Source organism: Oenanthe melanoleuca, chromosome 2 (genome assembly GCF_029582105.1).
Source record: "Oenanthe melanoleuca isolate GR-GAL-2019-014 chromosome 2, OMel1.0, whole genome shotgun sequence".
Taxonomy (NCBI): domain Eukaryota; kingdom Metazoa; phylum Chordata; class Aves; order Passeriformes; family Muscicapidae; genus Oenanthe; species Oenanthe melanoleuca.
The window spans coordinates 133,163,531-133,179,221 of NC_079335.1; the positions used below are offsets into that span (position 1 = coordinate 133,163,531).

At 34.8% G+C, this 15,691-nt stretch overlaps 1 protein-coding gene across 2 annotated transcripts in view; it reads right to left on the reverse strand.

Annotated features, from left to right (window-relative positions):
- Nucleotides 1–15,691, reverse strand: part of MPP7 (MAGUK p55 scaffold protein 7) — a 149,014-nt gene that overhangs the window by 16,894 nt on the left and 116,429 nt on the right. The window contains exon 13 of one of the 2 annotated variants that reach the window (XM_056484566.1): nucleotides 6,182–6,220. The exons of the other annotated variant lie outside the window; for it this stretch is intronic. Within the exon in view, the coding sequence (XP_056340541.1) occupies nucleotides 6,182–6,220 (39 nt within the window). The remainder of the gene's footprint in view (nucleotides 1–6,181; nucleotides 6,221–15,691) is intronic. 2 annotated transcript variants of the gene reach the window in all.

Here is a 15,691-nt window from a genome sequence, read left to right on the forward strand (position 1 = left end):
TCTCTGTTAATCATTACCTCAGAGTTTTTCCGCTAGATCCTTTATATTACATTACATTAAATTTTACTGGTATCTCTACAACACCACTTTTGTTCTGTAAGGAAATATAGGAAAGACTGTGAAGACTGCAAAACTGATTTCATTATCTGGTGGTAGAATAAAACACAAGCTGCACTTTAAATACTGGAAAAATTGTTGGCTTTTTTCCCCCAGAACACTTCAAAGGACAGTAAACATGTGTAAACTTCTGATGACCCCAGATTTTCAGCAAAATATTTTCATATTCTTATAATAGCACTTATGTTTAGGTGTTTGAGAAGTAATCATAATACAATTTCTTCTTCAAAGATAATATCGTGCAAGTTCAAGACTCAGTTCTGCAAATATTTAGCACCAGATCGGAAGAGAAATGCTACAAGACTTAGTTATAGGCTTAGTGTTTTGCACACACAGCTTAACTGAGCAAAAATCATCACAGAACCTGGACTACAGAGGATGTTAACCAAGTTATTCAATTGACGTGAGCCCCTATACCTATCTGCAACAATCTACAACACAAGCATACACACAAAAGGTGAAGAAAAATTTATTTGAGAATGCCATGATGTCAACCCATTTGTATACAAAATACGAATAAGTAAACTGAAAATCTATGACAAAGGAGAAGAGCTAGCAACCACAGAAAGGGCAGATGATATTTTAATGAAGTACAGTATAGTCTAGACTAAGTAGGAGATGGGCTGGAATAGAAAAAGAATCAAAATATGGGATATGAAAACATAATGAAATAGACTGGGTTATGTTATTTTATTATTTAAATAATGCTAACATTGAAGTGACTGCAGTCAGAGATTGAAATGCTCTGTTAGAGAGCTTACACACCCATCAGAGGGCCTGGAAAGTCTTGCCTGCCCTATGGTGAAGTCCATCACGACACAAGGATGTTCTCTTGATCATAACTACATCTAAATGTTTAGACAGCTATGTAAAGAAACGTTAAAAGCAGCTTTAGCAATACTGACTACAGACACAGGAAGAGAGCTACAAGTTTCCTGAGGCCTCATCTAAAATGCTCCTTATTAAAAAAAACCCAAAAATTAACAAAAAAAGTTGCCCCAAAACCTGAAAATTATTCTGCTTGTTCCAATTTTTTCCTTCATAATCATTTTATGGAAAAACAAATACTAGAGGAAAAAAATCAAGATTAATTCTTCACTGTTCACTACTAAGTGGTTTACAAAATTAAGAGCTTTGTTACAAGACCAAATATCCATGTACCTGGAAAAGGTAAAAAATAAGGATAATGATCAAATGAAGCTACATCAATGGTCTCCATTCTAATTTGGTTTTGACCTTAAAATTAACAACAGCTCCCTGCCCCTGATCAGCTGTCTCAGAATGTCATTAGAACAGCTTCTCAACCTTCACTTAAATTATGAACTGTGCAATCCAATTTTTTCTTCAAAATCTTCCTATCAATTCAATTCCCATTTTTAGATTTTGGTAAGAACATTTGCAGCTTGTTCCCCTTTTCTCCAACCAAGTTATTCTCACTAGCAAACTATCAGGTGGTAGATTATTTAAGAAGTTTCATTTCTTTCATTCCTTGAAAAAGGAGAAAATATTTCAGCTCTGTCTTCAGGCGGATTTGCCCCTTGTCACTTTTGCAGGCTCCACAAAAAACATCACAAAGACTCTGGTGATATGATTCCAATGCTAACATGTGTTTCCTTGAATAAAATATTTTATATTTCTGCCAGTGAAACTCATTGGTAAAATGAAAACAGTAATATTGTTCTGTATATTAAGAAAGCTCAACAAGAAGTTCAACCAGAACTTAGACATTACAGAAAATAAAAGATACTAATTGAAAAGAACAAACATGAGAAAAAGATAGAAACCAGAGTAAGGCTGGCTTCTCTGCAGTGTGCTGGTGAAGATGCTCTGTAAAACTAATGACTATTTAAAGTCTGTGATATGCTGTTTGTTTTGCCACTTTATGACAATTGTCAATCTGAAAGTTTTTTAAATTGTTCCTCAAAGTCCATCCTGAATAGCCCCATATAGAATCTCAAGAAAGTCTGCTTTAAATAGCATTCAAACCCACAGAAAACATACAATTCCAAGAGGAAGGATGAGACTGTTTCAAATATATCCAACACTTTTATGATACTGCTGTTGCATTCCTGAACGCATCCTTATTCTAGATCACTTATCATCTGCCTTTAAATGTCCTCTCATAAATGGCTTAACTTTACTGTGACCTAGAAGCTGTTTTATAGAAATGCTAATACATATTTTCTATTAAATGTCTGCCTTTGTAATTGCATTTTATGTTGGGAACTATGACTGCACAAAAATATTAAGCCGAACTGAAACAATATTGTACTTCTAAGGAATAAAAACATTTATGAAAAGGGAAAAACATTCTACTAGTGTTTGCATATTTTATAGTTTGGAAAATAATGAAAACCAAACTTCATATATTTAAATTAACAATAGAGCATCATTAAAAATATAGTGACGATTACTAAAGAGAACCAAACCCACGTTTCTATAAAATTATTTAGGTTAAAAGTAAACTTCTATAAGGAACAAAAGAATATTTGATAATATAAACCTTGACGAATATGAAAGGAGCTGCAGGCTACACTGTCTGTGAAATATGGGTATCAGCAGAGATTATCCTTAGCTGCCAAGTATGCAGATTATAAAATAGAAGGGAAAAATTCTGTCACTAAAGCGACATAATCTCCTGAACACTGAGAAGCTTGCACCAGCTCACTGGTTACAGCTACACGACTAGAAGCTTACTGAACATACAAACCCATAAACTACTGCTGGAATGTAACAGATTTGGTGAAATAAGAGCAGGCTCTGGGAAGAAAATATTAAGAACAAATGTTCTCAAACTACTGAGGTCTTTAAAACTTTAACTTCTCAATAGGAAATAAAAACAAGAAATCATTACTGATAAACTTAATTAAGGCCCAACAATCAATGAGAAATCACTTAGATCTCTAAGTATGCAAAAAACACCTTAGCAGAAAAGTTTGATTATTCTTATAACCATTAGCATTATACATTTCATGATCTCAGAACAACATTCTTACACAGAAAAATTCAGTGGGGCCTCACAGAGAAATCCAAACTGAAAACAGGTAATATGTGAACCTGCCTGCCTTGCAATATTTTAAAAGGATGATGATGTAAATAGCTGTGCTTATTTACATTTAATGACATAATGCTGAAGAAGTAAATTGGAACTATGTTGTGTAAATTTCAGTCCAAATATACTAATAAAACCAGAAAGTTAATTTCTCAAATTCAGACAAATAACACCAACAGGAAATAATAAAATATAAATTCATGCATGCTTCACAGATTCACAAGTAAGACTCCAGAATTCTGTAAAGCACTTACACAGGGTTTTGTTAATTTTCATTCATTAAAATAAGTGCTTAAGTACATATTTAAATTACATACGTTCTTCACTGAATTTAATTTCATCTTAAATTGAACAACTTCTATTTAATTGTAAATGCATTTCAGAGCACCCTTTGCATTCATATTACTGACAAAAGTAAGTTTGGTACCATGGTCATTTTCTAGGTTTGTATGAACATAATATTTTTACTAGATATTTGTGGATATTATTTTTCCCCCAGAATATTGGTATTTTTTTTAAACTGGCTTGTATACTGAGGATTTCTATTGTTACACAGGAACTGCACAAATGCAGAGCAGACTTCTTACTCCGTTTGCTTCTGGACTGATTCCCAGCTTGCACATTTAGACAGGGTTAATAAAAATTTAGATTATGTCTGGATTTTAAAGATGAAATTGAGAATAGTAAACAGATGATATTCATCTATATTTACTGTATGTTCATAAAGGTTTAAGCAATGTAACCAGAATTTAAGCTTGGCAAACTCCTAACGTTTTCCTCAGCAATTCCTCAGGAAATTACAGCAGAAACATACAATACCATACTGTGGCTTAAATATTAGAATTTGGTGAAAAATCATTAAATTTATCTGAGTCACTTCAGAGGAGAGGTTTCAAATTAATAGCAGTATAGCCTTGGGTATAAAAGATTTGACCCCAAATGGTTCAGATATTTTGCCTTCTGACGACTCTTTTCCTGTGCTCTTCATGACCACTTTGTATGTGTCTGAAGTACACATCCTTTCAGAGAGGATTGGGTACTCACACAATAATCTGGTTCACGGATTGAAGTGCCAGAGCCATATATATGGCTTGTGAAACAAGGAGACACTGGAGTGCATGAGACAGTGTGAATTATAAATCACCATGTTCTGTTATGACATGCAAAAGAATGGCAACATCAACTTTCAAAAGCCTACCTGCTTGTTTTTAAGATAGGAAAATTTAAAACGAATGATTTTTAATGAAGAATTCCAAGGAATCTCTAATTTCTAAACCAAAAAACTACTTATTCACAGTCAGTGAATATACTTGTGTCCTTACCCCAAAACTGGTCCTAACATTTGTTTTTCTACCTTCTGACTCTCCTCTCTGACATCTCATTCCAAAACCACACACCCAGCATGAGATGGCTGAAGGTACCACCTCTGGACTGCTGACAACATTCCATTACATGAAAGCTTTCAAGAAAGAAACCATTGCCTGAACTGTACTTAGCAATTCTGAATAACTTTTGTAAAGTTTTGCCTAAGTAAACTACAACCCATCTTAATTTTCTGTCCTTTTCTTCTGGGACAACAGTAATTTCTTCCTGAAGACACCTCCTTCCTAAGATGTCCATGTCTTTTTGGTAACTATGGACCAATATGTTTCAGAGAAAAAGGCTGCAGACCTAGAAAAGGTGGATTATGTTTTCCTACCTTTGTTCTCAAATAAAGCAGCAGCCTGCTAAAATCTGATGCAAAACATGACAGTCTCACCCTAAGAATTTATGCAGTATGTATTTGCATACAGAAAGAAAAGATTGTTGGGGGGGGGGGGTGTTGTTCCTGTTTCAAAGAAATTATTTGATAGGGAAAATGAATTTCATCTGGAATCCCATCCAAATTATAATTTTCCAAGCATACCCAATATTTCAATACAATTACAATTCAACATTAACTTAGTTGATTACTTAACAAAGGTAAGAAGTGTATTTTCAGCATGATCAGATAATGACAAGTTCCACAAGCATAGGATGGACTTATACCACACTAAGATTCTGTAAAAAGGTCAAAGTTCTTTCAATGATATACTTTGTGTGTACCTGATGTCGTTTATACCCCACATTTAAAATCATTAAAGTGAAATGTGAAAACAACTCCAATTTACAGTATTGGTCTAGGATGTTTCAGTGAGCCCACTGGCTTGGAAATACTAAAGTACTTTGACAAGTTTCTCCCCACTCCTCTTGCAGTAGAAGGATGAAAGTGTTGGGAAAAGGGCTGGTTGCCACAAAATCTGCTCCAGCCAACCTTCAGTTGGCAGGAATTCTGGACAGTTTCAACTAAAATATTTTTACATAGGTTTCAAAATGGCACAAATTGAAAACTTGAAACATATCATGGAACATTCACCTTTTTTAAATGTTACTTTTGTTTGAAATTTGGAATCTTGAAAATGAAGCCAAAGGACTCTTGCCCCTCCTCTTCCCTGTTCCCCACAATGATACATTGAGCACAGACTAGCTTTAAAGCTAAATTTAAGCTACTGAGTTATTATGACTGATATTTTGCGATGTGGAAAAAAAACTGTTGCCTGCAAATTTGCTCTGTATTCTCCCTGAATCCTCCCAAAATGGTTAGATAGACATGTACAAAGAAAAAAATGCATACACAAAACTTGAATAAAACCTTGAGAGTGTATTTAAGTAATTACTCCAAATTTTCATGATACAGTAACCTTTTTGTTTCATTAAACACATAGCTTGCTTCATGTATTTTAAAAATTTTGACATTAAAATCAAACCAGTATTTTAGTAGCCTATGTTTAACCAGGTAAAGGCATACACTACATAAACCCTTTATGTCAAATCCAATGAGCCATGTTTAAAACCTTAATATTCATGCACCTGTCATGCAGAGTAAGGACATTTGTATGCAGATTACCCCCAAAAGCAAAGTGGACACAGTAGCTCCAGGGAAAAGAAGCTGAAAGAAAGGAATAAAATTGTCTATTGTAACCAATTGCTCACCTAGATAGGATCCACTGTTGTGACCAGCACATTCAGCATCTTCTGGACGAAGGGTAAAAGCATACAGAATAAGAGCCAAGAAATAAAGCAGAATAGTTAGAAGCCCAGCAAAAAATACGGAAGAAATTATTTTTAAAATGACAACTGTACAAAAGCATAGCATTAAAAAGCCTTCAATAAGCCATTTTCTTAAAAACATAAAACAATATTTATTGTTTTATATTTTAGCTGGACAAATTCTTGTTTTTTGCAGCATGCACAATGATCTTTTTACCTTTTCAAGCAAAAATTGTGATGACAACAAACATTCTAAAAAAATTCTAACACTGTGTTATTAATGTTTTATCAGTTAATAGAAATTATGCCACTTAAAAGAAAGTAAAATGATTTGACATAAATCAAGATTTTTTTTGAAATTATACATTATCAGACTTTAGCTTTATGTTTTGGCTCACTGGATTAGACAGAAAGGTTTTTGATCAAAAACACATCCTCCCACTTAATATAAAATAGCTATAATATATATTTTTACATGCCAGAGGCCCTTTGATCAAAAATATGAGCTGCAATTTCTAATGCTTTTATAAACAAAAGCTTCTTAAGTAAAAAAAAAAAAAAAACAAACAAAAAACCAAACCAACCAAACAAAAAAACCCCAAAAACACACCAAACCAAGCAAAAAACCATAAAAAAACCATAAGAGATCAGCTGCTATTACTTTAACATAGGCTGCAAACATAACAATAACCAGCTACACTCAGAGGGAAACTTAGAGGGAAACCAGTATTGATGATACCACATAGATGAACCTTCTACCATCTCAGAGAAACAGTCTGTCAGTATTAACTAGAAATGCAAGACCTCTCATGGCCATGTAATTAACTTGGAACCATCTCCCTCCTGCCCAGCCCACCAAAGTGCTGCCAGTATTATTCTATGATACTGCTTTTCTATACATCTTGCAGAAGTTCAAGAGAGAGAAAGCAGTTTAAAACAACAGTTCAATTACTGATCATTAAATGAAGCAACTAGGAATATTCTGGTATTTTTATCTACTTTAAAACATGATTCAGTGTATTTGGTGGCAATGTAAAAACATCATATATATAACATCTCCTAGAAACATTAGACTATATTCAATTTAATTCTAAACACATGTTCTCTAAATAAAATTATTGGGCTATTCAGGGAAACTTTTATACATGTACCTTCAATTTCCTCTGAGAAGCACAAAGGAGAAACAGGAAAGGAAATCATTAAATGGAGTGAAAACATAACTTAAGAAAGAAAAGTTAAATTGAAAAAGAAAAATGCACCTACCACACTCAACCGCTTCCTCATCTTAGAACAGCCAAAAAGACAAAGTATTATTGTTTAATACTTCATAAATAGGAAAAAAATCAAGTATGTAAGCTACTCTCAAATTCTCTTGACATTACCTATTATATTGAGGCATATACCAATACAACCAGTAGTGAGTTTAACTACACTCAGAAAAGGATGTAAAAAGACATTGAAATAAATACTATGTGCACTTTAAACTTCCCACATGTGATTCTTCCACTATTCATTTGGTAGAAATGACCTTACCCTGTTGTCATGGAAGGTGTCTCTGGTATTAAATGCAAAGTTTGCTAGTTCAAATTAATCAGGCTTAACCAAGAATTTCTAAGAATCACTACCATGAATATGATCTCAGTATTTTGCTGCACTTACAGGTGGGACTGCCCAAATCCCTGATGGATTTTGAAAAGGTTTTTTGTTTATGGCTTTTTTTACTTTTCTTTTCTTTTCTTTTTTTTTTTTTTTTTTAAGTTTATAATTGCAACTGAAAACATAGATCTACTGAAGACTTTCTTCTTACCTATAGTGAATCAAAAAATTTCTGCTGCTTCAATAGTAGAAAACATACATTTGTGTAATCATCTTTGGGTTTATACAAAAAAGCAAGATAAATATAATGAATTTTTGTTCATAAAGATATTATATACTAAGGTTAAGATCTATAGAGAGATTTAACAATCTACCTCTCATTCAAATTTCCTTTAGAATGTGGATAAATATGTCTAAAATATAATAATTTCGAAGACTTTCCATGAAGCATGTATTTTCTCAGAAGGTGAAAAATTATTCAAGAGCTATTTTACAATCTTTTATGCATAACTAATGTACAAAACAAAGGCTAGATCAAAATTCTCCTGCATACATGACCACACAGAAGAGCTCTTTCATTATCATGAAATGGACATAAGGGTCTCTTCTGCTGCAGAAAAAATATTGTTTTGTACAATCATTTCTTGATACCATTTTTTTTTGAGGACTTAAATTTTAAAATATTAATTTGGAGGACTTTTCTGAATCTTATTTGAAGTTTATTTCTATGGTCAAGGTGACCATATGGTTTAAGTTGTCTGGAAAGTCCTCGAAGGTGAATACTCCTTGGTTGACCACATCTGGTGCCTTAAATGAGTGTAAAGAGTTTTATGGTTTGAAGGTGAAAGCATTGGATCAATTTTTCTCTCTTGATCTTAAAAGCTCCCAGTTCTTGACAAATGGCCTAAAGCTGGATCTAGAATGGCAGGCTGGCTTCTAGCTGGTAACTCGTTACTCCTTCTCTGTGATGTATGACAAATTTTCTGTACTTCCATTTCCATGACTTTCAATGGACTGCAATGTATCTCCTGAAAGGGAGTCACTAATGCTCAAGGCAAATTCACATAGATTTTAAAAGTCTCTTGAATTCAACAAAGTTATTTGATTTAATCAGTGAGCATTCATTTTAAAATACTGCCTAGTATTTTAACACTGGTAACAGGTAAGCCCTCATTTATGACCATGAAAACCCAGAGCAGGAGCAAAGGAGGATGCTATGTACACATGGACAGAGATCTGTATGCTAGCTCAACCCTGACCACTGCAGACCTCACATGCATCCTGCAGGTGTGGTACATGGTGGAGTTACAGCATCAGGGCTGAGAATGCTGAAAGGAAATCAGGCTTCTGGGCTACCCCTGCCAGGAAAGAGAATATGCTTATCCATAAATGAAAGACACTAGGATTCCCAAGTGAGCAAGCTGAACCCAGAAAGCACAAGCCAAAATGTCTAGAAGATGAGGTTTAACCTTGAGATAAAGGCATTCTGAACTTCTTGTGTCTTGTTAAAAAACTTCCTTCTTAATACTGCTCTTAACTTTTTTGGGCTACTATTAAGGTTGAAAATAAGAGTCTGTGATGAAAAGATCTTGGAAATCACTGGGTTTTCATAGCTTAAGGCAGCTATAAACAGTTATCAACATGTAGCTTCTAGTTTGAACTTTACAAGGAACTTTACCAGAGCTATTGCCTATCCCTAGGAAAGTCAGATGTTACTTGCCAGGAAACTTTGTATTGTGATTCACTACTATATACAGCTCTGTGCATCTGAAGCAGCTGTATGCATGCAACAATTATGTGCCCAAAGTTCCAAAGTTTTGAGACATGAAAAAACTGGGACCCACACAGTTTCACTAAATTGAAGTGGGCTGAGAAAGGAAAAGTCTTCAGCTGGAAGGGACAAATTAAATACTAAAAGAGGTCAAAGACTAAAGAGAAGGAAATCTGATGGGAAGTAGGAAATCAAAAGCAGTAATAAAATGAAAAAATACCCGAATCCAAACCATAAGGGAACATGGAACAAATAAAATACTGAGAAAAGAAGAAATACAATCAATTAAACGTATTGTGGTAAGAAGGGAGTGGAAGTTCCAAAGAAAATACTCATGAAACAGGTTTATGAAATGACAACAAAGCTATAACAAGACAAATGGGAAAAAAGAAACAGGAAACACAAGCACAATGGAAGCTTAGTTGGTTTTATTCATTTCAGAAAGATTTCAACATAACCAATAATGCTAAACTATAACAATGAAAACCAGTATCATATACACTGTGTTTTTGTAAGTATTTTAACTGAAATGTAATCAAGATTTGATTTTTGGGGGCCTCACGTAAATTATACTACTTAGGAATCTCAAAACCAAGGCCACTTCCAGAAACATTCTCAACTCTTTGGAACAGCCCAGCACCAGATTAAGATGTTTAGCTTTTGTTGACTTTCTTTCAGAAATATTTTCACCAAGCAATTTTACTTAAATTTTTCTCCATCTAAAATTAGATCCAGCAGCTCTGTTCTAGTTTCTTCTCACAAACAAGTTGAATTATTCCTTAAACTATACTTTAATAAGCAAGCAATTGTGATGTTCAATTACAGTGAATATATTAAACACTCTTGATTTTTTAGTGATGAATAGTCCCACATAGCAATCAACATTTATACTGTTTAGGAGGTTTTTATGCTATGGAGTTTTGTAGATTGAATGACTGATGAACATTATGTTCATGCAATAGGAAATTTAAGATGACCAAATTTAATTCTCTCATAAAACCATTAGATAACAGTATATCTATGAAGATAATTTGGAAAATGAAGAAGGATAGTCTTGCAGTGAAGGACAGATCCATTTCCAGTTCTGTCTTACGTGACCTTGACTCAAATGTCAGCCAGCTTCAGGTTTCCTTAATTTTTCTGTGGCAGCAGGAAGTTAAGATTTGTAAGGACAGGAGACTTCTGAACAAAAATGCTAATGTGCTAATTTAACTCTATAGGTCTGGTTTATTTTTTGTTTATACTCATAACTACCTGCAGGTGGGAAATTAAGTTTCAAATATGAACACAGAAAAATACTGAGAAGAAAGGCAGCGTTAAGATTGTGCAGCAATTATAACAAGCACAAGAATCCTACTATACATTTTTCCTAAATGTTTGGTCTTCAAATACAAGTAGTACAAAGCATTTGTTCTTTTAGCCTGTTTAAATTTTTTTGTTGGCAGAACATAATCTTCAATTCAAAAGACACTGAACTATGGGTAAACTGGGTTACATCTTGTTTGAAGGAAAACCATTTGGCTGCAGTTAAGTCTTTCCTCCTGCTCACACAATGCCAATCATATATCATAAATCAAAATTGAAAGTAAAATGAGTTTTAAGTCTTAGAAGAACTATATGGTGATGGCTTTATCACAGTAAGTATTTACATTTAGAATTAAGTACACAGAACAAATGTATTTTCATGGAAAAGACATCTCTGAACAACTCTGTCATATATGCTACATACATATATTAAACTGTACACACAGGATATGGGTAAACACACATACATATGAACACAGTGCACAAGTTGACAGAGCTTACAGGCTACTAGTATAAAATATAAAGTTACCAGTAATTTTCATCAGAGACAACACATACATAACATAAGAATAAACACAATAACCACTGTGAAAGCAAAATTATACTGAAGGAATATAATTTCTTGCCTGATTATTCCAGTTTATAACAACTGCAGAATATTAAGTTATTTGGTTGTTATTCAAAGAATTTTTTTCCTTAAAAAAAAAACAGGTTATCACTTTTGCCTACAAATTAAAGTAAGCTACATGCGCACGAATGACCAAACCTGTTGGCAGTATCTATTCAGTCAGAGCATGAGTAGTCTTTGTATTGAAGTTAACAGACTGGGAGCTATTAAACAAGTAATTCTTCCCTGTACTAAGTCTCATGTCACTCCAATTTAGCCAGCATGCAGCAATTGGAGAACTCACAGAGGCAGCTCTGGCTGACAAGCTGTCCAAGCTAAGATGACCGCCTAAAGCCAGGAATGCTGTTAAGTATTACTGAGGAATACCAGGTGAGCAGGTCTCTGCACAGCTGGGACTCAGCAGTGGCTCACAAGCTCAGACACAGAAGCCAATTGCACATAGGCAGACACATCTACAGAACCTCCCTCTGTACCTCAGAGAGTTCCCTCACACCCACTTAAGTACAGGGCTCATTCACCATCCCAGCACATGCAGGGTTAGTCCTACTCACACAATCTCATGCAACTCTGCTCCTTTACTTTCATTCCATTTTCCTACTTTTTTTCCTATGCTGCTTGTTCTTATAATTTTTTCCCCAGTATAATTTCCCCACAGTATTAATGTACATAACTGATTTTTGCTGAAAAGTCACTGCTGTTAAGTATGGAAAAAAATGTTGAAAATACTTCAGCGGTTTGTTATTCCTCCATCACTTCTGCACTAACCCTAAGCCTGGGAATTAACACATGAGTCTTATCAGCAGGTCAGGACATCTAACAGACACTTATCTCAGGCACCAAATATTACTCTTGAGCTTACTAAGGTTTTCTACCAAAAACAGCAAAACAAATCAGGTCAGAGTTTTGTCAGTAATTTTTGCATTCACTGTTTCAAGGACTTTTACAAAGTAAATATATTAGTATTTTGTTTAAACAGAATCAACAAGCAACTGAACCATTGCACAAATAGTGACTATAGCAATACTCCTGCATAATACTGTTAATTGCATTAATCTAAGAATTTCAAAGCCCATCCTCTGTGGGGTTTTGATTGATGAGTCTTATGGACAGCTTGTGTCCATGCGTTCTTCCATTGCCCTTGTTGCAGTACTTCCTCCTTTTCTTCACCCCCAATACAAAATTTCACTTTCTCTCTTTTCCCTTAATTTTTTTATTCCTTCTTTTTCTATATCTTCCTCTAGTCAGTGTAGGCTCCACCTACATTGCCAGTTTTCTTTAACTTCAGCCCCAGACACCATTAAACTGTGCATCTTCCCCATTTGCATAAGTGTGATTTCACTTACCTTTCAATATGGAGCGTATACTGTTCTGCCCCCTTCTCCAGTGTACACATGATGTGTTTTTCACTTTAACAGGCAAAATGTGAGAATGATTCTGTTTTATCTTACAAGAAGAGGGCTAAATGCTGGGATAGCCATGTATATTTACACATAGACACAATGGAACAGTTCACTTGGCTATTAAAGTGAAAATAAGAATTGGCATTTCCATTAAAAACTGATCCTTTTAATAACTTAGAACTAGATTGGGTTTGTTTGTTTCAGTGCAAATAATTCTTGCAGAAAAAGTTTTGTAGAAAGTATTTTTTACTCTTTCCTCAGTTTGGGTATGCATACAATCATCACTGAAAAAGCACACTTTTATTTTGCTTCCAAATGTATGATACGCAAATATGTGTAAAGATTAACAACTACATGCATTGCTATGCTGAAAAGAGTGAAAAATTCAAAATAAGAAACAGAAAGAAAGCTTCCCAGAAGAAATCCAATTTAATTATCAAAGCAAAACCAGTTGTTGACTATTTCAGAGAGCTCTTTGTACAGATAAATATAACAGTCCTTTCTAGTTCCAGGACTGGTTTGAGAAGAAAGGAAAAAAAAAAACAAAGCTATAAGATACTTCTTGCATATTATATGATTTTAACTGATTTTTAGTCAAAAAAAGTAGACTTCAAGTAGAAGGACACTACTACCCTGGAATCCCACCTAAGAAACCAGATCTGACTTACATTTTTTGGGTATTCAAGAAAATAGAGTATTTTTCCTCAATTCTCCCTATTAAAAACAAAGGTATGTATCAAGGTTTTTTCCTCATTACAAAACATGGGATTTGTGGAATGAGTTGACTGAAAAGAACAGACCAACATCGATGGCTACCTACCATGTGTCAAGAAAGCTTCCTAGTGCAACTCCCACTCCTGTCAGGAAAGGGACTTCTCTCAGCAGCTCTCCTGAAGTCAACAGGTTTTCATCTTTTTAGAAGCCATAAGAATATCAACTGGCAAACTGCCCTTTTTTTTCTCCAAACTCCTAAGAAAATCCAGGTCACATGACTGGGGGGATCCACAGCAATAGCAAGCAGACTCTCAATATACAGCAAGTTCAGGATGATCTACAGAACATGTCTCTCCACATAATTACCTTCCAAGCACTGGAAAACCCCATATTAAGATGAAGGATTAAAAAAAAAATCCTAAAGAAATCAAGCATTTATCAATTTCCCAACTTCATACATTGGCTAAAAAAAAAATAATAAAACTGAACCCAGCAGCTCTTTCCAATTTTCTGTTCTCTATGTCATGTTTCTGGTGCTGTCAGAATGCTGTTTGTTCAGCTGAGCAATGCATGATTTTCCAGCATCTCCCAGGTTTGGGAGATGATTGCTGTGCATAAATACAGACATGGCCTCCATATCTCACAGCTTCACTGCAATGCTTGGTAACACAAAAAAATCTGATTAACTTTAGAAAGATCACAAAAGTGTAGAGTTTCCCAGCAGAATTTTCTTGAAAATCCAAGTAAGTTGAAGGTTTTCCTGAGAGTAATTTGAGCAACATCCTAGAGACAATGATTTTTACTACTGCTGAATTCTAATCTTTAAAATGTCTCCTCTATGAAAGATCTGAATTCCCTTCCAGCACTAAAAATAATGTTTAGTCCTGGAATGAAGGGATAAATCTCTACTCAGCATTTCCCCTGTTCCCACAAAAATCTGGCGGATATAGCAGCAGACTGTCTTAAGAAAAGAGGAAGAGAGAGAATGACAAACCTACATTACTCTGCAGTCTTTCCTCCTCCAAGAGGCACCACTGCCTTCTAGATGGTATTAGCTGGGACTTGCTTTTTTCAAAGAAATTCCAAGAAAGAACAGTAATAGGCACACTGGCTAACCCTCATGCTCTGTCATGTGCTAAAGGGCAAGGGGAGGAAGAGAGGAACTCTTCTCCCTGTTCAAGCTAGTTAAGGCAGTCAGTGGAAAAAGCAGAGACAACAGTAGACATTGTACTCTGGGTCTTCTTTGGGTTGTAATTTTGGCAATTCCAAATCAAGTTCAGGCTGCCTATTTGGAAGGGTGAAATGCATCTTGTAAAACCTTTCACTTGAAGGTCACTAGAAAGATGCAGTCCATTATATAAGGATTCAAGTGGTGTTACTGCAGCAGCTGATTTACCTCTTCAAAAGCACCAGTGCCACTTTAATTGAAGGCTCTTGTTGAGTCTATTATCCAGATTCAAGAACAGTGGGCAGAGAGAAATAGCTATACCCTGGGATCAGACACTTTTCCAAAACTGGGGCAGAGCAACTTGACCTAGAACCTAGAAAAACAACAGATTTACTACAAGCTAGAGAAGCTCCTCTTGTTTCTAAGATCTATGCAAACAGAAAAGCTATAGTGCAAATGTAATACCTGTTACTGTAATTATGAAGCTAATCAAGGGCTTTGGAGTTAACAATAGCATTAGGGCACACAATCAAAAAGTGAAATGGAATGAAAGATAGAAAATGCAGATTATCAGAAAAATAAGTTATTGTCAAGCTTCAGAACACAACAACCATAGCAAGAAGTTAGGAAAATTGCAACAGAAACCTTGGTGAGCAGTTTTAAAGTAAAAAGCATTTAGTTTGGCACTTAGTGTGCCAGCATCCGCTGTTTGCCATAGTATCCATACTTTTTCTTTCATTGTTAGATAATGAAAGGTGCTTGGAAATACTAGACTACTTTCTGAATACTTCTAGTTGAACTCACAATCATGTTTGTATTTAAGATTTAGATCCTACTGTAGCATGATAGGTTCTTACATTGCTCACTGTGT